This window comes from Panicum virgatum, chromosome 2N, assembly GCF_016808335.1.
Source record: "Panicum virgatum strain AP13 chromosome 2N, P.virgatum_v5, whole genome shotgun sequence".
Classification (NCBI taxonomy): domain Eukaryota; kingdom Viridiplantae; phylum Streptophyta; class Magnoliopsida; order Poales; family Poaceae; genus Panicum; species Panicum virgatum.
Window position 1 is genome coordinate 52,515,603 of NC_053146.1, and position 24,395 is coordinate 52,539,997.

Consider the following 24,395-nt stretch of genomic DNA (forward strand, 5'->3'; position numbering starts at 1 on the left):
CTACGCAACATATGCTACAATTCCAAAAAAAAATCGTAAAAACTAAAAACCTTGATCATATTTTGTGGGTTATTACGAGGAAATAAATCTTGAAATTTCTAAGGACGAAATGACCACCATGCCCCTTTCTTCTTCATAAAAACCTGTCCTCTTGCAGTGTGGCTGCCCTACTACACACCTTGCTGGCTCGTCTACCCCGCCGTCCTTAGGGACATCAAATCGGTTTCGCTCGAATTGCAGCCATCGCTCGACGGAAACGGAAAGGGGGGCGAGCTGGGGCAGTCCACAACGCTGGTGGATGTGGGAATTGTGTTGAAGATAATGTGGAAACGGCAGAGGAATCCATTACAGGGGATCATAAATAATTGATGGTGCCCAAAGCCGTGCATATCCTGAGGTACAGTTGAATCAGGTGTGGCTTCCTTATCCAGTAACCCACAACACTTTAGGAACACTCAATGCCCTTTTTTAGAACAGCATGCTATTGTGGCACAACACAAGACTGTTTTAATACTAGTTATGCACAAGGTTGACTAGAGCTAAAGCAACAGAGAATGGCAAAGAAGGGAACATCATATGACCAATTATTTCCTGCATGTTTTGCAGAGTAATGAAGGGCACAAGGAGGTGCCCTATCATGGTGGTGCAATCTTTCACCTATCATCCTTGCATCCTTTTCCTTTTATAGAGCCGTTGATCCTACGCACACAACAAGTCCACACACCAAAAGGAACAAACAAACAAACCAACCAACCAGCCCCATGCCCTGAGGCCGCAAATCAGGCTGCCACATACAGATTCCCTTCTCAACATATCTCCCCATGCACCCACAAAAACCTTTTTTTTTTTCAGTGCGTACACCACATTCTCAGGAAGGCGTGGTGCCACATGTGGCGACAATGTGCAAGCAACAAGCAGATGGTTTGTATATGATTGATAGAAAATTGTACTTGTGATGGAGAAATGGACCACGAACCAACTCTCTCTTTTTTTAAGAAAAAAAACTGGACCAGGGATCTGTAGAGATGCAGTTGGAACATGCATGAATCTTGGATTTGGGGAAGCTGAAGTACATCGGTCCCGTTTGGTTTGCAGCGTGTCAGTGAATAGTGATAATTTGACCGCTAATTACGGTGTTAAATAAAGACAGTTTACAAAACCAACTTCAGAACCCCCGCGCTAGTGACCCTGAAGAATCTAATGAGACATTTGACCGCGCGATTAGAGGATGGTACTGTAGCAAATCAGCGATTAATTAATGTCATTAGATTCGTCACGAAAAGTTACACCCATCTCTAAAAAGTATTTTGCAAATAGACTTCATTGAGTCTTTCATGCGGAAAAAATTCTCTTGTAGCGCTAGAATTGTAGCACCAAACCAAACAAGACCATTATTAAACTAGTGTTCCAGTCCAAGTTTTCTCAGGGAGTTTTTTTATTCATGGCGTCAGATTGTGTGGTCTACCCATGTTGTTGGTTTTGTGAGCTCTGTGGATAAGGTATTTGCTAACTGTACTTGTCCCTGACAAGGGGAGAAGCGTCAGAGGCAATTGAATATCTCATGTCGATGCAGATATGTTTCATAGAATAATGTTTGGACATCAAGCACATGAAAAACTAGCTCTTAGGGACACCAAGAGGCATATTAACTATTAAGGACGCCACCAGATTGGCCGAACAATTACTTATACAACCTAATAAAATTATGCTTGCAACTTCACACAATAGTGAAACTAAAACTTGTTTTAAACGAGATTCACATTAGTCAAATATGGAATACATGGAACTTTTAAAGACGTGCATTAATCTCATTTTAATTTTGGGTTTTTTTTTTTCTAGCTTCAATACGAAATGGATCGATCCATGTGACAAATCCTGCATTTAAAACTGAAGCGACATGGATTTCATTAGTCCAGTAAAACAATGGATCCTTTTTTTTGGGCTTTCTATGCATCAGTTCATTAGAGTACAATTATTCACTGCTGGAGAGAGAGAGAGAGAGAGCAACATCCTAATTATTTTAGCAATAATGTGTTTCTCCCTTGAAAAGAGCAATAATGTTCAACAGTCCAACAAAAAGCATAGCTATTTCCTCCGAGGAAACTAATGTTTACTCCACGTTTCAAACAATGCAACCATCCAACTCTCGAGACTATTCCGGCATAGTAACCTAGTGCCATCATGCTCAACAGGAGCATCAAACACAAAAATAGCCTGTACACCTCGGTAGACAACGGCAATAACAATCCCCAGTGGAAGCACAGTGAAAAAATTTACTGTTGTAGTAATAAGAAACCTCAGACAACAGCAGTCACAACTCACAATGATCCCCAGTGGAAGCACAGAAAGAGCTTCACTGCTGCTGTTGTTTTTTTTTGGAGGAAGAAAAGTTTTACTGTTGTTTATAAGAAAGAAAGAAAGAAAAAACATCACTACTCTATACTGCAGCTCCTCACCCTGGTAAACTGATAACCTCCTCTCCCCCACTCACCAAACCTTGCTAACATGAAGCCAAGAAGAGTAATGCTCCCATCTGCTCTCCCCTCCTCCAGCTCCCCGGCCAAGACAAGGCAAGGCAAGGCAAAGCAACCGAGCCAAACCAACCCCTCCCTCCCCCAATAATTGCAGGCAAGCGCAAGGGTTCCATGCTGGTGTTAAAGGATGAACATGCCCCTGGTGCCGCCGCGGGCCCCGCCATTCATTGCCCCTCGCCTTTAGGCCGTGTTTAGTTTTTTTTACATGTAAAAATTTTGTGTTGAAATCTTATTAATTTGAAGTACTAAATAAAATTTATTTACAAATTTTTTTTCATAGATATGTTGTAAATCGAGAGACGAATCATAGATTAAGTAGGCTCATTAGATTCGTCTAGAGATTTACAACACATCCATGTAAAAAAAAATTTGTAAATAGACTTCATTTATTACTCTATATATGTGTCTCAATATTCGATGGGATGTTTTTTTTACATTTACAAAATTTACGGGTAAACATCTAAACAAGTCCTTAGAATCTCTGTCAGGGGATTGATGGCCTGATGAATGGCTGCGAGCAAGCAAATGCCACTGCAGCACATCGCCAAACAACACTGGCCCTGTTTCCTGATGCATGTAAACGCAAATTTTTTTGCGACGGAATCTTATTAATTTGAAGTACTAAATAAAGTTTATTTATAAATTTTTTTGCACAGATGGGTTGTAAATCGCGAGACGAATCTAATGGTGCTAATTAATCCATGATTAAGCAATAATTAACGGATGGTTACTGTAGCATTACTGTTGCAAATCATGAATTAAGTAGGTTCGTTAGATTCGACTCGTGATTTACAGCCAATCCATATAAAAAATTTTGTAAATAGATTTCATTTAGTATTTCAAATTAGTAAGATTCTTTCATAAAATTTTGCGTTTCTGTATTTTGCGTTAACGAGATGGGAAATGTAATGTTAAAGAAATGGCAGTATATTATGGGCATGTGTCTCGACTCTCGAGCCGTCGAGCGAGACGAGGCTCACACTCCAGTGGGTTTAGTTCCAAAAATTTTCACCTCGAAATTTGTGCCTCTCTCTTTCGACACGTATATGGAGTACTAAATATAGTTAAACAATAAAATTAATTGCACAGTTTGGATGTACACGACGAGATGAATCTTTTGAGCCTAATTAGTGTATGATTAGTCATAAGTGCTACAGTAACCCACTTGTGCTAATGATGCGGTCAAAGACCTCAAAAGATTCGTCTCGCAGTTTCCAGATGAATTCTGAAATTAGTTTTTTAATTAGTGTCCTAAAAGTCCTCACGACATCTGACATCTGATTAAACGGTTGATTTGACAACCAAATTTTTTTTGTTTGGAACTAAACACTGCCATACCTGAGCAGCTGAGCTGCTCGGCCTCGACGGGGCTGGCTGGCTGACTGATATAGCTAGCCCTCTCTCCCAGTGACCCAGACGCTGCTGATGCACCTGCGCTGCACTTGCCTCTGCGAGCAAGTACTGACTGCCCCCCAGTTCCTGGCTCTGCCGCTCCCACTCTGGCCGGCCGGCCGGCTGTGGCCACCGGCCGCCTCGCTCGTCCTCGGTGGCGGTGTCGTTGGCTCGTTGCCGCTGCTGTGCTGTGGCGCTGTCTCCCGGCGCGGAGCGCCGTGGTGGTCTCTGCTTGAGCTTGTTCTCCTCCCCTTCCTCCCAGCAGCTAAGCTAGCGGGATCGTCCATAGCTACCAGTCATCAAGATAAGCTTCCTGTGTGTGCTGCGCCCGCGCTAGCTCCCTGCCCGATCTGCGGCGTTTGCCCTGTTCCCGTGCTTGATTTGTTCGCTTCTGGGCGCGGTGGTGCCCCCCGGGGCAATAACTCCCCCTTGGTGGCTGCCACCCTCCCCGCGGCAGAGCGGCCTATAGGATGAGAGGGACGGGGGGACACAACAAACCGGCCGCGCCAGTGTCCTGGCCGTGAACAGAGCGCTCCTCCAGCTCGGGCACGGGCACGGGCGGGCGGTGGCTTCCTCTGCAGTGGCCCGGGAGGAGGCGGTGACGGCGGAGCTTGCGCTGCTTGGTTGCCCCCCGCTGCTCGGCGAAGCTCCGTTCATGGATTGGGATCTCAAGATGCCGGTGTCCTGGGACCTGGCCGACCTGGAGCACGACGCCGTGCCGGCCATCGCCACCGCCGCGGCAGCGCCTCGTGCCGCAGCGTCGTCGGGCATTGCCGCCGCCGCGGCGGCGTCGGCGCGCGGGGCGCCGAGCCGGGCGGAGTGCTCCGTCGACCTCAAGCTCGGTGGGCTGGGCGAGTTCGGCGCCGCGGACCGGATGAAGGAGCCGGTGTCGGCCGGGGCGGCTGCGGCCGCGGTGCCGTCCGCGAGCCCGATGAAGCGCCCGCGCTCGGGCGCCAGCGGCGGCGGCGGGGCGCAGTGCCCGTCGTGCGCGGTGGACGGCTGCAAGGCCGACCTCAGCAAGTGCCGCGACTACCACCGCCGGCACAAGGTCTGCGAGGCGCACTCCAAGACGCCCGTCGTCGTCGTCGCCGGCCGCGAGATGCGCTTCTGCCAACAGTGCAGCAGGTATGCGCAACAATTCCAACCATTCTCAATTCACTTCACTTTGCTTGCAAAAATCCACCAGCACTCATTGCGCAAAACTGATTTTCGTTGAAAAAAGTTAGTTGCTTGAATTGTCGCCATGGAAATTGGCACAGGCAATCAAAAGAACCGACTGATTGACGTCAGTCATTTTTTCCCCACAGCTTTTCCTTTTTACTGCTGATTATTCTCTCCGGTTAAAGTGAAAATGCCAAATCAGTTCTTTCCTTGGCCCTGGCTTTCCCTGTCTTTGCTTCAATCGTTGCCAATTTGTCATCACAATCATATATGATGAACGTGAGGTGAGCATATATCTGCCTGTCTTGTTTCAAGGATGCACAGCTTTACCTTTCCGGGCTCCCACCTTTTCAGCCTTTTCATATGAACGTACCCCAATCTTTTCCCTGCTTCCCTTTAGCTTGGCAACAAGTATTACCTGAATTACCACCACCTCTTTTTTCTACTTCTGCATTCCAACTTTCTAACCCATCAGTGAGAATCATCACCCGGCAAAAGCCTGGGAGCACTTCATGTGCTGAAGATATCAGCTGGAGTCGTCTTTTCTTGTGGCAGTTGATGCTTCTTCACCTGACCCTTGGAACGGTATATTTTTTGATGATACAGACATGCGGTTGAAAAATGAGTAATGAACTCGAATTTGTATTTTGGATAAAATTGAAAAATAAATCCTTTGCGATATCAAACTGTTGAACGGAAATGCTTCAATTCTTTAGTACAAAACAAGGACAGAACAAATTCGAAGCAAACATGGAGGTCAGGAGCTGATCTTTCTTTTACCATCCACTTGAGAGGAACTACTCTCAAATCTTTAAGCCCCATCTTTGGCATTGTTGCATGTTTACTTTTTCTGAATACCTTTCCTTGCAATTAGTAATGAGATCCGTAGGTTTCTTGCATTTTTCTCGTGGATTGTCTTGCGCCGCAGCATATGTTGTGTGGGGGCTCTTTATGGTTAAAGATAGCGAACATAAAACCTCCTTATTCAAAAAAAAAACCATCCTTATTCAATTCCTGGCAGAAACTGGCCTACCACATCTGCCTTTGCTTGCATCTGGCGATGAATCATGCTCTTCATATGAAGAAAAGCAACACATATGTCGAGACCTAGACACTAGACAGTTAGCGGATCTTTTCTGCATAATTTTGGTGGAGCCTTTTTTATCATTCAAAAAAAATGATGCAGCCATTTTATCTTAGCAACCAACCATGTCACCTGGAAAATATATGTTGCACTATCAGCTTCCATCCACTAAGGGGATTATTTATACATTCTGGTACTTTTGTTGCCTTGGTCCGAGCTAAACTGATGTTAATCTGTTTCAGCCATGAACCTAAACTTCTGTCTAACCTGCACTCCGGATTGACTAACTGTTAAAGTGATATATAGATCCAACTGATGTTGAATTCCGATCATCTGCGACAAATGCTGTGCCCCAAATTTGACATCCTAGTACTAATATATACTAGCTAAAACCTTGTCTCAGCCTCTCAGGATGCTCAAGTGTGTTTCAATTGTGCTGCTGCCTTTTAAATGTCTTGATATATGTCGAACAGCTACCTCTGTCCCTGTTATGTTTGAATAATGCAAATATAATGCTTGGGTTAATTTGTCCTACTTCTTCACAAAATTTTATATTTACTGGGGCCCCAATGATTGATTACCTTGCCTAGTAGAGAAAAGTTAGATCACCATACTGCTTGGCAGACTTTATCAATTGCTCCTCAGTGTCCAAACAAGTTGGTAGGGTGCCGTACTGGCATATATCTGTTGGAACCATTATACCGTGGTCCCGGATGCCCACCAGGAGCTGTACAACTTTTCTGTGCTCGAGAGGTCCTGAATGCGAAACTTTTATCTAAGCTGAAGCCCAATGCAACCAATTTGTTAACTGACATTCTGAAATCTCAGTGGTCCAGCTGTGTACTTCTATTTTTGAAGGCTGGCGAGTACTATTTTTAAATATTGGGTGAATAAAACATGTGCATCTTGCTTCTCTAGCTATGAGTAGCATTTCAGCCCCCACTTTGAATTATTTATGTGAGTAACCCTGTAGTGTAGCCTTTGTTCAGAAAATTGTGTACATCAACATCTGTGGTGATGGTCCCGACTGACTCCGGAGAGATTGATCTCTTAGTTTCTCCTTGAAATTCTCTTGATATTTTATTCATTGAATCCAGATTGTTGTATGCATTTTTTCTATAACTTGTCAGTATCATACCATTATTTTTTTTAACAGTAGTATCGTACCATTATGTTGCTACTACATTCAAGTTCTGGTCTTCTTTCCACTTCCTGATGTAGCAGTTTCTGCTATTCCTTTCCACATAACAGTTTTACAGTAGCAATTATAAATAATAGTGCTTAAAGGATCTGCAGCTCCTCTTATCATGTATGCCCTGCCTTTTTTTTTTTGCCTATTGTTTGGACTTCTTATCCTGAATTTTGTTTCATTAGGTTTCACTTACTGGTGGAGTTTGATGACGCGAAGCGCAGCTGTAGAAAGAGACTTGATGGGCACAACCGGCGTCGCAGGAAGCCACAGACAGATACTATGAACTCTGGAACCTTTATGACAAGTCAGCAAGGTATTTTGCGTTTTTTTTTTGGTTCAGCGAGTACCTTTTTTCTGTTAGTCACTCAGATGCCACTAATATAGTTAGCTACTATATGGTAACTTTCGAAACTTGAAGTTGAACTATAGAGTACATTATCGCAAAACTCAATCCGTAAAAATGCCTCTATATTTCTAACTCTGATATTTCATCAAATCTGGCCTGTAAAACTGAAGCATATAGCTTTAGTAGCCATTTGATCCCATGCATCTTAATCAGTCTGTTTTACATTGCGAAAAATTGGGTAGCTTTTTCATGCTTGTTTCATGACGGCTTTTTAGGCTTGTTTTCGAGTGCAGGGACAAGGTTCTCGTCGTTCCCGGCTCCAAGGCCGGAGCCGAGCTGGTCTGGGGTCATCAAATCCGAGGACAGTTCATACTACACGCATCACCAGGTCCTCAGCACGCGGCCGCACTTCGCCGGCTCGACGCCGGCCTACTCCAACTCCAAGGAAGGGCGGCGCTTCCCGTTCCTCCAGGACGGCGACCAGGTCAGCTTCAGCGCGGGCGCGGCGGCGGCGCTGGAGGTCTCCGCGGTGTGCCAGCCCCTCCTCAAGACGGTGGCCCCGCCGCCCGAGAGCAGCAGCAGCAACAAGATCTTCTCCGACGGGCTCACCCCCGTGCTCGACTCGGATTGTGCTCTCTCTCTTCTGTCATCCCCCGCCAACTCCTCCAGCGTCGACGTCAGCCGCATGGTCCAGCCGACGGAGCACATCCCCATGGCGCAGCCCCTCGTCCCCAGCCTGCACCCGCAGCAGCAGCAGCAGCATCAGTTCGGCAGCCCCCCCGGCTGGTTCGCCTGCTCGCAGGCCGGCTCCAGCGGCGTGGCCTCCGCCGCCGGCGCCGGCGGGTTCGCCTGCCCGCCCAGCGTGGAGAGCGAGCAGCTGAACACCGTCCTGGTCCCCGGCTCCGACGGCCACGAGATGAACTACCACGGCATCTTCCACGTCGGAGGCGAGGGCTCCTCTGATGGCACGTCCCCGTCGCTCCCGTTCTCGTGGCAGTAGTAGCGCCCTCTCGGTCTCGGCGACCACTAGTGTCCTCGCCCCAGTTCCTTGCTTTGTGTAGTTGTGTTGCGCTTGCGCGTAGCTGGCTGCATGCTCAGCTGTAGTGATCACCAGTTCCCTGTTCTTTCTGTGTCCATTAATCTCAGCCCCCTCCGGTTTCTCTCCACCCATTTGTTCGTTCCGTCGTTTTGCCTTTCCTGATTCATCATCGGCCTGGAAAGAACTCGCATGAAGTTAGTGCTAAATTGATCTCCTGGAATCGTTTCGATGTCTTGCTGACTCAGGATTATCGTAGGCTTCATCATTAACAGTCTCGGGAGTGCCGAGTTCCGTGCGACCAACATTATTTTGGATTGAACAAATCTGTAGTTAAAAGTACTTGATTCCAAAAATTTTTTAGGGTAAGTACTTGATTCAAATGAACGTCTGGGCTGGGGATGGGCAAGGAAATGAAAATGCCCCCCTCTCTCTCCGACTGAAGGAGGGCTTCGGCCTAAGGTAGGCCTGTTTAGACCAGCATAGGCCAGGAAAGCTTATGGGCTTGTTTGGACCAGTATGGGCCGAGAAAGCTGTACCTACACGTTGTAACGCAGCGTGGGCAAGCCCGCCATTGACCATTCGTCAGGCACATATTCGATCTGTTGGCACGAAAGTCCCCCGGGGAAGAAGGATCACGTCACGTCGAGCGACGCCTCAGGTCACATGCTGTTGCCGTTGCAGCGAGCGAGCCGGGCCGGCCACCCGGCCAGCAACGACGGTGCAATCTAACCGTCTCCGAGGCTGGGGTCAAGTCTGACCGTCTGACCGGCCGGCATCTTCGAGGGAACCGTGGAGGATGGCGACTCGCAAGCCAACCACGGGCAGGGCCACCGGCACCGGTCCTCGCAGCCGTAAAGGTCGGGTGGGGGCAGCGTCGCTTGGTAGCTCGACTACATACAAAATCGCAATGCAGGGGGTTCGTTGACGCGTGCCGGGTATGTAGCTGCACCTGCATGCCCAGAGCCCTACACGTGCCGGCTACACGTATGTCAGGCACATCGATCAGATCGAGCCGAGAGACTCGGTTACAGCGCGGCATGCAGCTAGCGCAATTAAAATTAAGAAATACTTATTTATCAAAAAGAAAATAAATACTGATCTGCTGGTGCATGCATGTGGCCACATGCACAAAACGACCGTGCATCATGCACCGTTTTGATTTCGAAAGGCCGCAGCGTGTGGCAGGCAGGGCAGCTACATTTTTTTTTTTGTGTTTTGTTTCAACACGGCACAGTGCCATGCATGCCGTTCCTTCCTTTTACGTACGCGCTTAACCGCCAAGGCCGGCCGTCGTCGATCGGAGAAGCCCAGCGAGGCAGCACGCTCCGATCCAGCGGGCCGGGCGGAGCAGGCTCCGACCAACCTTGGCTGGGTCGTCACGTCCGCGGGCTCGCTCGCTGTCTCGCACGGCACGGCACGGCAGGCAGTGGCCGCCACCCCGGCGGGGCCATGATTGATTGATTGACCGGCCATTGATTGCACGGCAACAAAACCAAGGGAAAAGCGTCGAAAGGGACACGCACGCAAGCGCCTCCGCGCCGCCCCGCCCCGCCTCCCGGCTCGTGCGACCCCACCGGCCCTTGGGCTCTTGGCGGCCGGGCCCGGGTGGCCTGGCCCTGCCCTCTCCGGTCTGTCCACAGCTCCAGGCATGGGGAACGAAGGAGCAGGCTGCGAGCCGAACGCAACCGCCCGCGCCGCTGCCGGCGGCGGCCCGTCGTCCGATCGGCATCGTCCCCGCCCGGCGGTCGACACGTGGTGCCGACGGGGGCAGAGCGCGCTTGGGTCCTGTCACGTTCTCACCACTAGTCCACCACGGCACCGCACACCACCGGCCGGCGCCCGTCTCAGCCAAATATCCCTCGGACGATCGCATCGGACGACGGGACGGGCCCCGCGTCGGGCGTCAGCAGCAGCCAGCAGGCTCGGCACCGCGCGCGGTCCGTTGGGCGATCGCCTGCTCGCCCCCTGGCCTGCCGGGTTGGGTGTCCCCCGGCCCCTGTCGCGGACCGTTGGTTTCGGACGGCGGCCGGCGCGTGTCCGTCCGGCGCCCGAGTGCCTGTGCACCGTGCAGGCCGCAGCTGCAGGAGTTCTCCTCGCGCCGGTACGGGTTGATCATGAGCTTGGGCAGGGGAGAGGAGATGGTGGTTTGCCGGTTAGCCCCTCTGGGTATGCCAGTATTGCACATATATATGGCTGCTCTTGGCTAGGTTAGGCAGCAGGCCACTGCCACTTGATCTCGTGCGTGCATGCTCCTGACCAGCTGCCCGCTGCTGTGGGTTCAGTGTACTGGTACACCATAGGTGCACATTGCTTGTTTATTATTCGCTGATCCACATTATATTCTACAGGCCTTGGCTCCACGTATTTGCATTGGTCAGCATAGCGTCTTTAATTTGTGCATGGCTTTGCTGTGAACTTGTGCTCCTGGATATTTCTGAATTTTGTTTTCGTTGCACAGATGGTACTAATGGACGTGATGTGCAGCATGCTCTATTTGGGTTTTTCAATCATCTGTGAAGGCGTACATATGGTTACATCATCAAGCATTTAATTTGAAGTCCCAAGGTGGGAGCAAATAATAAACGTTTGAATAGAAAAACGTACGTAATATACATATAGCGTGATTTTTAATTTTTCCTTGCTGAATAATTGATGTCCAAGCATATTGCATGGAGTATTTATTTAATAACTTAGACATGCATGCATGCTCGCTAATGCATGGACAAAACTATAGGTTTTGCAGCAAAATTTCTTGATGTATCCAGTTGCCATGTACTATTACACATGCAAAGCAGCCAACCGTTTACTAGCTCCTTACTATTAGCCACGTTTGGCAAATTGTCAGCTCCCAACAATTAATTAGGTAACTACCAATGCTTTGCTGTGCAGTTACCATCTTGCAAGAGAGATCAAATCCGGGGCAAGTTACTACATCAGTGATGACTGTTGCCTCGGTTCCCATCGAACCAGATCAACAGCTTCAGATGGCACCTGCAGATCCACCCTTTTCTGAATCTGAAACAGAAATGGAAGTGATAAAGTCCAGGACTCCACACGATCTTGCACGCATACTGAAACAACAGCACCACACACATCCTGATCCCTAGGCGGCGAGCAATTCAAAACGGAGCAACTCCGTCCTCTCCTTTCAGGGAAAAGCGAAACGGAGGCAGCAGCTAGCAGCAGGTACGTATACTCTCACCTCATCCAGTGTTCCAAACCGGAGAGCTCCGTCCTGTCTACACGAACTACGGCAACGAGAGACGAACCAGAACGGCATAGGTGCAGGCTCGTTCGCCGCTGCACGCCCGTTGGAAGAAGCCGGAAACGATCCACGGGAAGGAGGGACTCAAGGGAAGAACTGGGGCAAAGAGGAAAGTGGTGTGTGCGTGTCTAGGCAGGCTAGGGGGCCTTTGCCCAAAACCACGACACGCCGAGGTTCCATCCGGAAAAGTCCACGGCCTTTCTCTCCCCTTTCTCTCTCTCTCTTTCTCCCTCCTGCCTCGACCTGTCGAGTCCTCACTGGTCCATTCATCAGCTCAGCACAGAGAGAGAGAGGGTGGCTGACACATGGCCGGATATTGTGGTGCGGAATTGAATTTGATTAATGCGACGAAGGTGGCGTGTACGATCGAGCGGCCGCAGAGGGAGAGCGATCACGAGACGAGGGGGGGTTGGCCTTTTGCCTCTAGGGTTCCGCGTCGCCCACCACCTTGCCGGAAATGGCAATGGGGGCCGCGGCCCAATCACTCACCACCCCGCTCGCCTCGTCCTTTTAACCCCAACCCCGGCTCCTCCCCCCTCCCATCCCCGCCTGCGCCCTCCCCACCTTTCCCCTCCTCCGCTTTCGCTTTTGCGCGGCTCGATCGGGGGAGGCGAGGAGGGATCGGAGCTAGAGCAGCTAGCAGCAGCTCCGGTGGTGTGGGTGGTGCGGAGGTAGCTGCTGCGGCTAGCTGGAACAAGGGTTGGGAGCCATGGGGAGGGGGCGGGTGGAGCTGAAGCGGATCGAGAACAAGATCAACCGCCAGGTCACCTTCGCCAAGCGTCGCAACGGCCTGCTCAAGAAGGCGTACGAGCTCTCCGTGCTCTGCGACGCCGAGGTCGCGCTCATCATCTTCTCCAACCGCGGCAAGCTCTACGAGTTCTGCAGCGGGCAGAGGTATATATACATACGCACGCGCCAGCACGGTGCACATACATGTGTGTGTACGAGTTGGCAGCACCGGAAATCTCGCCGGATCTGGTCTCCGGAGGAAGCGCACGGGGTGCTGGCGGGAGCTTGGAGGGGTTTCCGGGCGTGGTTTCGCGGGGATCTGGGTTAGACCGGGTGGATCTGCCAGAGGCGCAGCTCCTGGTTTCTAAACTTGTGATGTGTGATGCGTTTTCGAGGTTTGGGAGTAGAAACTTGGTGGATTTCTAGCGGAATTAGGGTTTTGGTTGCTCTGTGGCTTGTGGGGGGTGTAGTGATCTTTGTAGATCTGGTGGTTTTTGCTCCCGGACGGGGTTAGAGTACACCCGATTGGTCTAGAGATGGCGCGAAACTCACGGTTAATAACTGCGTACTTGCATGCGTGAGAGCTAGAGAGAGACATCAAAGCCGGGGCCGTCATTGCTCAGATTTTGGCATGTTTTGGTGTGCCATTTGACAAGAGTTTGGCGAAAGTTTATTTTATTATTTGGGCATCACGTATTAGCCAGTTGGCGTTCTGTTGTCGTGCAGGGACACTGGTCCTGGTCGAGGTTCTCGGCATGCATCCCCTAACCCCTAGTTTGTTTGCGTAGATCGTTTGGGATTTGGGAGGAAACAGAAAACGTTTATTCGCATCTGATGAGTGGCTGCTGTTTCTGAAGTCCCTTGCCAAAGTATTTTTGTTAGTCTCAAATTAATAATGAGGATTGATGACTTAAGTTTTTGTTTTGTAGCAAACGAAATATTCTAAAGATGACAGCGCATATGTGAACTTTTAATGTCTATTTTCCTGGTTTATTTGTATACTTTTTGCCATGATATATGCAGCTGAAAGGCTAGTAGAGGTCAGTTTCTGGTTCGTTTGAATGATCTAACATACAGTTAAAAAAAACAATAAGCATGATTTTAGATCACTCATGAATTTCAGTATGTAACAAATTTATATAACTTTCTTTTCTAATGGACACATGCAGTCTGTCCAAATTTGCCCTACTCTCTAGGGAACATTGTAATTTCGGCCTGGCTCTGCTGGGAAAAAATGATGGAAAAAAGAGAAACCTTGCTTCCCAAATTTAGCTGCTATGGTAACGATTGGGTGTGTATTGGTCTGTCTTTGCGTCACTAAATATTTTGCTGAGATGCTGGAAATTCTATACAAACTTTCATGATAATCTGATGACTGGTAATTGCAAGCAATTGTTATTTTATTTAGTTCTAAATCTGAAACAACAAACTCTTATTTCTGTTGTAAATGTCCAGAAGAAACCAGAGTATGCATTTCCACACCTTATTTGTGTTTGTATGCTGGACAATATATTATTACTTTCCGATATACATGCTCTTCATTTTTGTCCCTCTTAATTCTTTTAATAAGTCGAGAGGTCACGAACTAAAATGTGAATTATTTTTACATCAAACAGCCTACATGTCTAACTTCATTTAATTTAAAGGGAAAACATAATTAATTCATCTTTGAGGTTTGTATTTGTAGTATTGAAGTACTATGAGTGTGAAAAGTAACCGCGTGAGACCTGTGTTGTTCCAGGACAACGAAAGGTACAAGATTCCTAGGATTGACCTGGAAGTATAACTAGGGTACAATCAATGACAGCTTTCAAATGTCATTGGTTGCGTGTCTCCTCACCTTGTCTTGCGGAATTGTCTTTTCATGCCCCACATGCCTGTAAAACTCTCCGAGGGATGTGTTTAGATCCTGCGAAATCCTCCAAAATTAGCATTGTAGCGAACTGTAGCACTTTTCGTTTGTTTGTGATAAATATTATCCTACCATGGAGTAACTAGGCTCAAAAAATTCATCTCGAAATGTACATCTAAACTGTGAAATTAGTTATTTTGTTTATCTACATTTCATACTTCATGCATGCGTCTTTTGGTACATTTAATGATTCGATGTGATGGGAATTTTGGAAATTTTGGAGGAAGTTGGAGGAACTAAACACAGCCAAGGAAAAGATTTATCAGATGTCCCGTCAAAGACTATACAATTGCTACCTTGCCAGTACTCTAGTATCACTAGTATTTTATGCTGACACATACTCATCGTATACAGTAGATTTTGTCCCTCCTATGTTCTCCGAAGCCCGCAGCATGGCAGAACCGCAGAACAACTGAAATTCCCATTGTATAGGATGGTATAGGTGCGAATTATTTATTCTAGGGTTCCGTTGGGAAGCCAGGTTCTCCCTCTCTTGTGCTTTTTTGTTCGTGTATCTATAAGGTCAATTTCAGGGTGAAATAAAGGATCTAAACTTCAGGAAATTTTTGTGTTATGTATTACTGGCTTACTAGCTAGTTCTATGAGCTTGAACTATCATTGCCATTATAAAAATAAAAGTACAGATGCTTTGATATTTTTTTATGCAACCAAAATCCTTCTAAAGTTGAGAATCTTAGTCACGTTTGCGTTTTATCTTCCCCAGCCATAGTATTTTATGTACTCTGCTAACTATCCATGTCAATTTGAACTTGTAGCAGCATCACCAAAACACTTGAGAGGTACCAAAAATCTAGTTATGGTGGACCAGATACTGCGATACAGAACAAGGAGAATGAGGTTAGCTTGATACTTTTATTATCTGATGAACCAGTTCTTCTGATATTTGCTCTTCTGTTTTGAGTATTTCCTTGGTTGTCAAAAGATTTATACTAGTACTACTCTTCCATCTGAAACAATTTATTTTGATCTTTAATAAATTATTAATAAGTAAACATAATGGTCTTGTTGTTTTAAGAAATATGTGGTAGTTACAATAGCCATATATTCATTTTATTCTAGTAAATATCTTGTTATAGAATAATTCTTGAATTGTCATACATTCATACATAGAATATTGCCATTTGTTTCTCTGGTCTCATGAGCCAAGTATAAGTTACAATCATAGCTATAATGATGCAGAAAAACTAAGTTTACATCTTTGCTTACTTGTTTTCCAAATATAATTCCATGCGAAGTGCTATTTTATTTTAATGCAGAATACATTTTTCATCCCTATTGTCCACTTTGCCAATTTGCTCAAAAAGCACTTAATGTGTATTTGTTTCCTTAGAGATCTTTCTGAAGTAGCTCCTATTTTCAGTTAGTGCAAAGCAGTCGCAACGAGTACCTCAAACTGAAAGCAAGGGTGGAAAATTTACAGAGGACTCAGAGGCAAGTTGAATCTGTAGTCGATAAGTTTTTTTCATGATGAAGTGACCTTTGGATTTAACTGCTATGAGGATGGACAATTTCTGTAAGAAGTGCAATACCTAGGCAGTACTGTAGTTTTAGTGTATGTTACTAGTCCACAGCAGGTAATCGGTTACATTTTCTATGTAGAAGTATCTATGCATCTTTAAGGTTTTGCCCTAGTTAATTTGCTGGTTGGCTAGTGTAAAAACTAAAGCATTGCATTGGGTCCTAAGCATATATACAAGTTGAAGTTGTTAGAAGAAGTTAGCTTAATGTGTATAACTTATTTAAAATGCATATAATTTTTATCAATATTTTATTGGCAACTACAGAAATTTGCTCGGTGAAGATCTCGGGACACTTGGTATCAAAGAGCTTGAGCAGCTTGAGAAGCAACTTGATTCATCCTTAAGGCACATAAGATCCACAAGGGTAATTGATTGAATACACCATTTTGTCATGCAGTAAAGTTCTCTTGGAGAACACAATTTTTCATGTATTGAAATAATTGGTTATCTTTGAATATATAATATAATTGTGACAGTACATAACTAAAATTTTCATTACTGGGGATTGTCAACACATAATATATATATATAATGTTTATATTCCACAATATTTATGTTAATTTCATATATTTCCTGAAACCTATTATGTCAGCCTGGATATTTGATTTAGGTCTGAATGATGCAGTATCATATATCTTTGATAAATGCTAACTGATCAAAGCTCTGTTCCTGCAGACACAGCATATGCTTGATCAGCTCAATGACCTTCAGAGGAGGGTATGTTCATAATATAATGCGAATGATGTTGATTCCTAGCCATATATAGGTTTAATCTTCTTAGTTCATTTCTGCTCAGAAAAGAGCATGAGTGTTCCAACTAATGATGTCAACCTTTTTCCAGGAGCATATGCTGTGCGAAGCAAATAAGTGCCTTAGAAGAAAGGTATGCTCTCCTTACCAGCTATACTTGATGTTGCATAATTATTTTCGTTGATCTTATCTAGAAACTACAGGAAATATCATTATTTTGTACGTTTTGAAGTTTCAAGTCATATACAGTTTGAGCCAAATGCATATCTGGAGAACCCTTCAAGTTGACTACTGTTGACATATATATATATCTATATATAGCACTGTGCTCCGATCCCTCTACACTATACGCTATTGCAAATTCATGTGCCATCAATGATTTAGTTTAATTTCCATCAGCAGAAATGAACAATGATCCTGACTGAACCAGTTTGCATGTACACTCGTACTGTGCTGCTTATCTTTGGTCAGGCCGGTTTCGTATGAAAAACACTGTAGTTTAGTTATCATTGTATTTTCAGAAAGGATAGTCTCCCATCACATTACTGTTCACCTGCTATAAGGGTGATCCTTTATTTACCATGGACCAACATTCAAAGTGCATGGGAATTGAAATCAAATCATATATTGTTACACTCAACTGGTTATTGATTTATTTGCCATGCGTGGCTGGGGATTGCAACACGTAATTATACTCAACTGATGAGCTGCAGGGTTTACTAATGTGCCTTGTGATTGTTTTGCGAGGAAATGTGAACAGCTGGAGGAGACCAGCAGCCAAGTGCATGGGCAAGTGTGGGAGCACGGTGGCAACTTGCTTGGCTACGAGCGGCAGTCCCCACAGCAGGGCCCGTCCCATGTTAGGAACGGATTCTTTCATCCCCTGGAAGTTGCCCCTGAGCCAACCCTGCAGATTGGGTACGATGCCGTGTACCTGCAGCTTGCTTCCTGTCTTCGCTACGAGTATTGTCTGCGGTCTGTGTGGTGCCGTCTCTGAAGTCTGAAACTCTGAATAGCCATCTGATCCTGTACTGTATTCTCTGCCGTGTTTTTGTGGCATGCCTTGCAGGTTCGCTCCTGAGCATATGAACAACTTCATGCCTACATGGCTACCCTGAAGATGGGCTGGAAAGGAAGGAAATAAAAAAACGCGGCGGCTGTCCTCGCGTGATGCTCTGCTGCAAGTGTGACTGCTGTGTTCCAGTCACATATATGTCGTCTGCCTGTGTCATCAATGTGTGGAAAACAAATTAATATGTTGTGATTTTGTGATATGTAAGCGCACGTTTGAAGAGCGCGCAAAGACTAGGTGTCTGATTATCGATCCATGTCCAAATGTATCTCGTATAAAAGGCCGTACGTCACTGCCTGCTACCTGCTGCATAAAATTACGGTGTATAACGCCTGTACGGCTGTACATTTCGTTATTTGCAGTACAAGTTTAAGCGTGTTTATTTAGCTACAGAAGTGTCTGCTTTTGCTAGGTGTAGCCATATTGCCAGGAAACTTCTCATGCATCTTCCATGCGCAGCTGCACACGTATGTACACTAGTTCCAGAATAGAAAATGCAAAGCATATACATTGTGCATGGAAACTCATGCATATGATTTTTTTTCAAAAAAAAAAACTCATGCATATGAAGAGGTCGGCTAGCTGCTTTCTTGCACAAACATGCATATGCTATGCCTGAGTTGTTTGGGTCAGTTTCCAGTAAAACAAGGCAATGTGGATACACTAGATCAACATTTGTGTGGAAATGTTGAAATGATATGTCCAAAATGTCGAAGAAGTATTATCCAAAATGTTGAATTGGTAAATACCAAATGTTCATTTTTAAAATATTCATAATAAATAAGAATATACTCAAATTGGATCATGTTATGTTGCGTTAATTCCAAACAACACAGCGGTTCAAACACTTTTTCAAATGGGTTAACGGTTCCAGAGAAAATTGTATTTCGATTTTAAAACTCAAGTAGATTCTCTTCTGCCTCCTTTACTCGCTGACGCGTGTCCTATACCTGACACCACTTTTCACCCATGCGCACAGGACTATTTGGTTTGTTTCTTGCTGGGGAATAGTAATATTTTGACTGCTAATTACGGTGTCAAACAAAATCAATTTATAAAACCAACTTCAGAACTCCCGCGCTAGGAACCCTGAAAAATCTAGTGAGGCATTTGACGCGCGATTAGAGGATGGTTACTGTAGCATCACCGTATGCAATCATCGATTAATTACCGTCATTAGATTCGTCGCGAAAAGTTACATCCATCTCTGAAAATTTTTTGCAAATAGACTTCATTTAGGCCACCATGCATGCAAGATTCTCTTCTTGGAAAACGTGCGTGCTATGAAAGATAGATAACCAAACAAGGCCCTTTTTTACCCCCTTTGCGCCCTCTCTCTCCTCCCTCCCGTTCTCTCTCTCTCGCTCGCTCGCGCGCATGCGCGCCGGCCCCGCCTCCATCCTCCCCTCCCTAGCACTGGGTTTTTTACATTTTTACCATTATACCGAGTGCCACTCGCTCGATTATCACTCTTAGGATGATGTCTACATCTATACCATTATTGTTCAGAGGCTCCTTCTTTTTTACCACATTTGCCTATGTGGTAGTCCACGTCGGCCTGACACGCTGGATCCGAGTCAGCGGAGGGGTGCACAAACACCTCGATGCCCCTGCCCATTTCCTCTTTACGCCGCGCCCGCGCGGACCCCGTTGACCGACCCCCCCTCTCTCTCATTTCGTCCCCCCCGGTCCCCGACGGTTCTTTTCCTCACCCCCCCCCGCCGCCGCCCCTCCCATCCCGCCTCTCCCAACGCCAAGCCCACCCAACCACAGCAATGTCGCACAGGACGGAGTCCTCTAGCTTGAGTAGGGCGATGAGGAGGTAGGAAAGAGGCGTCAGTTCTGTGCACCAGCAGCATCCAGTCGGTAAAGAGACTGGGCTCCCTTTGATTGTGTGCCCAGATTGCAAGGTTGCGCGGGTGATTGAGCTGCGCGTGGTCAGGCAGGACACACCGAACAAGGGGCGCTGCTTCTTTAAATGCCCTAGAAATGGGGTAAGTTGTGCTGTTTGTGATATTGGAATCAAATCTAGGGTTTAATTTTCTTTGAATTTTTGTAGAATCCAAAGCTGTGTGGATTCTATAGGTTTCAGAAGGAATATTTGGATCAATTGGTGGATATGAAGATAATCAAAGTTCTGCTATGAGCCGATTGAGGAACTTGAAGGAGAAGAGCATGGTGTACCCACAAAGGATGAAGCAACAGGTCAAGACGAGGGGATGAAGCATCTGGAGAACAAGCTGGAGAAAATGATGTGGAAAATGAACATTGTCGTTGTTTGTATTGCAATTGTTGTATTGGCTGCTGTTGTGAAATCAGTTGTGAAGAACTGATGTAGGCAATGATGTATAGAGATGGCAGCGGATCGGGTTCGGTGCGGGTATCCGCGGGTTTCGGTTTTTCGGGTTTCGGGTTTGGTGTTGGTTTTTTGCCCACGGTTTTCAGGTTCGGGTTTGGGTTTGGTTTCGGGTTCGGTTTCGGGTTTTGGTTTCCACCCGTGGATATCCAATGGATATCCGAAATAAATTATTTGGAATTAAAACTCATGTTTTATAATATGTTAATGATAATTTGTTTACTTAGACTATTAAATTTATTGAAAGTTGAGTCACGAAAATATTTATTATTTGTTGCCTCTTGTTTATACATGTGAATATGTGTATATTTATCCGCGGGTTTCGGATATCCATTCGGGTTTCGGGTATCCGCGGGTTTGGTTTTGGTGATGGATTTCTACCCGAATCGGTTTCGGGTTCGGGTTCGGGTTTCGATTTCGGGTTTCGGTTTTGGGTGCACGGAGACTCCACCCGATCCGAACCCGACCCGTTGCCGTTCTTAATGATGTACCAACAACTTGAATGAAATGCTTTTGGATGGAATTTGTGTGAACAATTGTAATGCACTGGAGAATAAAAGATGTAGGGGCAGAATAGATGACAAATTGTGTGCCATTACATAGAGTTTTATGACAAGTGGCCATCACAGAACACATTACATAACTAAAGTTGTCACATTGTTTGGCAACAAACAGGGGTGCCATTACACAGAGTTTTATGGCCATTGGCCAGCCCATTACAGAAATGTTCATCACAAAATACAGTTCCCAAATGCCATGCAAAAGTAAGTGAACAGAACAGTCATGGTTCACTTGGCCTTGCGTGCATTCTTCTTAGGAGGAGTTTTCTTTACTTTTTTTTTGCCAACATCTTCCTCTTTGGTGTCATTTTCTTGGCTGGTTCCTGATCTTGGAATAGTGCCCTGTGAAAAAAGAGAAGGTAAGCACATGAATACAACAGTGGACAATTAAATGGTTAAGAAAACAATAACAATACCTTTTTGCTTAGGGGGGGGGGGTATGCTGAATGGGGTCTATGGCATGTACTACTGCCAAAGCCATGGGTTGAAGAATTGGGTCTGCACTTGGTTCTCTGACATTGCCAAAGTCACTTGCTGATGCTACTTTTTCAGTTGCTTCTCTTTCTGCTTGTGCTGCTTCCCTTGTAGCTTCAACCTCTTCCCTTGCTGCTTGCTGTGCTGCTTCCCTTGCTGCAGCTGCCTTCATTTCTGCTTCTTCAGCCTCTCTCTCTTTGCCTTGGCATCAGCTTCCCTTGCCAATGCTCTTCTGGTCCTTGGAGTGCAGGATGGTTCAGCAGCATCAGCAGAAGTCTTGGCCTTCTTCTTCCTCCCAGGCTTGGCAGGCTTCTTCTTAGATCTTTTCCTGCAAAAGATAATTCATTTGTGGTTATGAAGTTAAGAAACTTGTGAACAAAAATGGAAAATATATAAGAATCTGGACACCTTTTCTTTGTTCCAGTGAGGTGACACTTCCAGCGACTAGCTCTGTGACCATATTCTTTACAGTTAGGGCACCTGACTTGCCTAGTAGCTTTGCCTCCTGTCTCTCTAGCTGATTTGATCCTGTTTTTCCTCTGCCTTCCAAGTTCTTTCTTTTTCTGGATTGGGGTGGGGGTGTAGTATGAACCCCTTGTCAACCTCAGGCCACTAAGTCCTGTCAGTGATGCTAGGAATTATGCCTGCATATGCTGCTTGAAACTTGGCCACTGAATAGTAGTTATCCACAAAAGACCCCATGTCAGGCTGTCTCATGCTAGTAATCACAGTCAATGCATGTGGACATGGTTTACCAGTGACTTGCCATTGCCTACATGTGCAGATTTTCTGAGGTAAGTACACAACATGCCTTCTAACTTCCTCATCTTTGTACACCTCTGTGACCTCTGCTTCATTGGGGTGCCCTTTGGAAATTTTCAAGTGTCCTAAGCCTCTTGATGTAGCATTGAGTTGATGTATGACAACAGGTAGTATCCCCTGAGGCAATGCTGTAGAAATCTTTCTCCTTTTGGCAAACAGGATCATTATCTTCTCTCTTATGGCATCTGCCATGCAAAAGAGAGGCAGGTCTTTATGCTCTTTGATCCAAGCATTCCAACATTTTGCTAGGTTATTGTTGATGTAGTCACACTTTATGTCAGCAGAAAACCTACTTCTTGCCCATAGAAAGGGATGATGCTCATCCAACCAGCTCTGGATTTGTGGACTAACTGCCAACACCTTGTCAAAGAAATACTCGAACCTATGTGGAGAGTATGCTCTAGCAGCGGGCCACATGTTCTTGCCATAGACATCACCACTATATAACTTCTTAAGGTTATCCATCAAATGACTGAAGCATTCTCTCATCTCTGCTTGTGGAAACACATGTTTCACAGATGACTCTAATCCCTTGCTTGCATCTGTGCCGATTGCTAAAGGCTGCATGGGACCTATTGCCTTCCTAAGCTGTTGCATGAACCATATCCAATTTTTCTTGCTCTCTCTATCAAAGAAACCAAAGGCCACTGGAAACATCCAGCTGTGGCCATCTAGAGCTAAGGCTGCAGGCATGTGGCCACACCACGTTCCATTGAGATGTGTAGGGTGTGTTTGGTTCGTTGGTCTCATGAAGCCTGGTCAACAAACGTAGCCTGGGCAGCCGAGGCCTGTCCCCAGGGAGCCAACCAACATTTATTTGGTTACCTGCGATGTTGAGCCTGGCTAGGATGAGATGGTGTTTGGTTGGGTGGCTTGATTTGCATACGGTTACCCCTTTCTGGAGTAGGTGAATTTACCCCCTTTGACCCATTTTATCAAGCACGTTCTGGGCATGCTCACCCCGACCAGCAGCAGCAGCACACGGCCAGCTCCAGCCTCCAGACGACGGTGACGAGCACAGCATCAACGGCGAGCAGCAACAGCACACACCAAGAGCTCATGGCGGACACGGACAAACCAAGAGCAGCAGCACAGCATCAACGGAGCGGCTCGACGGACACGGACGACGGACGTGGTCATGGCCGCCTGGCAAATCAAAGCAAATCGATGCGAATGGCTCACGGAGTCTATGGCCAACGGGCTCGATGCGACACCATGGCTGGTGATGGAGGACGAGCCGCCGACGACAAAGAGGTCGCACCGGCCTTGAGACGCAGCGCCAGGCGAGTGGAGGGCGGCAAGCTCCGCCGCGGCCTTGAGCCGCAGCACCTCGGGGTTGGGAATGGAGGGGAGGACGGCGAGCCTTGAGACCTTCAGAATGGTCTCTGCTCCGCCGGTGGCCTTGGACCCTTGGTGCGGCTACCGCAGCCGCAGCAGCCCGCCCAGCAGGCGGCGGCCACGGCGAAGGAGATGGCCAGCAGCTTGGACACGGCGTCAGCGGGGCCAGCAGCAGCACGCGGCGCAGAATTCCTGCGAGAACTGCAGTAGCCGGTGCGACGAGGTCCGCCTGATTGACGGCGACCGCGAGCGCGACGACGACAACGCGCCGCCGCCGCCGCCGCCCGCGCCCAGCGGCAGCCTCGACACCCGGTAGTGGAGTCCTTCTTCTTCGTGCAGCCTCCCACACCGCGACACCTCGCCGAGCTCCGCATCGATCCCGCGGCACCTCGCCGAGCTCCGACGGAGATGGTGGAGGAGGACGAACTCACGTGGTTGCGAACGTCCATGGTGGAGGAGGACAGGGGAGATGCGGTGCGGAGGTGATAGGAACCGCCAGCAGAGCCACCGTGCACCAATGCTAGCCTGGCCAAATTAATGCGACCGAATCGAGCGTACTAGATAAGCCAGGTTAAGAGGCCTTTCTTGCATTGCCAGAGCCTGGCTAACTGCCCTAGTTCCCTGGATGAAAATTTTTGTATGTCAAATTGACTGTTTGACCAGATGTCGGGAGGGTTTTTCGGACACTAATTAAAAAACTAATTTCAAAACTCACTTGGAAACCGCGAGACGAATCTTTTGAGGCCTTTGACCGCACCATTAGAACATGTGGGTTACTGTAGCACTTATGGCTAATCATGCAATAATTAGGCTTAAAAGATTCGCCTC

The 24,395-nt window shown here is 46.8% G+C and overlaps 2 protein-coding genes across 4 annotated transcripts; both read left to right on the forward strand.

Moving 5' to 3' along the window:
• The first annotated feature begins 3,914 nt into the window (after window positions 1-3,914).
• LOC120661175 (squamosa promoter-binding-like protein 18) lies at window positions 3,915-8,977 on the forward strand. Of its 2 annotated transcripts, none has more exons than XM_039939906.1 (3): window positions 3,915-5,051; window positions 7,546-7,676; window positions 8,003-8,977. In XM_039939906.1, the coding sequence occupies exons 1-3, from the start codon at window positions 4,582-4,584 to the stop codon at window positions 8,707-8,709; spliced, it is 1,308 nt and encodes a 435-aa protein (XP_039795840.1). In that variant the 5' UTR covers window positions 3,915-4,581; the 3' UTR covers window positions 8,710-8,977. The 2 variants fall into 2 exon arrangements, with proteins under 2 accessions (XP_039795840.1, XP_039795839.1); XM_039939905.1 differs by having other exon boundaries at window positions 3,916-5,051; window positions 7,985-8,977.
• Window positions 8,978-12,415: 3,438 nt separating this feature from the next.
• Window positions 12,416-18,399, forward strand: LOC120661176 (MADS-box transcription factor 8-like). Of its 2 annotated transcripts, none has more exons than XM_039939907.1 (8): window positions 12,416-12,907; window positions 15,431-15,512; window positions 16,036-16,106; window positions 16,460-16,559; window positions 16,871-16,912; window positions 17,037-17,078; window positions 17,706-17,863; window positions 18,015-18,399. In XM_039939907.1, exons 1-8 carry the CDS (start codon window positions 12,723-12,725, stop codon window positions 18,061-18,063), a joined length of 729 nt encoding a protein of 242 aa, XP_039795841.1. In that variant the 5' UTR covers window positions 12,416-12,722; the 3' UTR covers window positions 18,064-18,399. The 2 variants fall into 2 exon arrangements, with proteins under 2 accessions (XP_039795841.1, XP_039795843.1); XM_039939909.1 differs by having other exon boundaries at window positions 12,450-12,907; window positions 15,434-15,512.
• The last annotated feature ends 5,996 nt before the right edge of the window (window positions 18,400-24,395 follow it).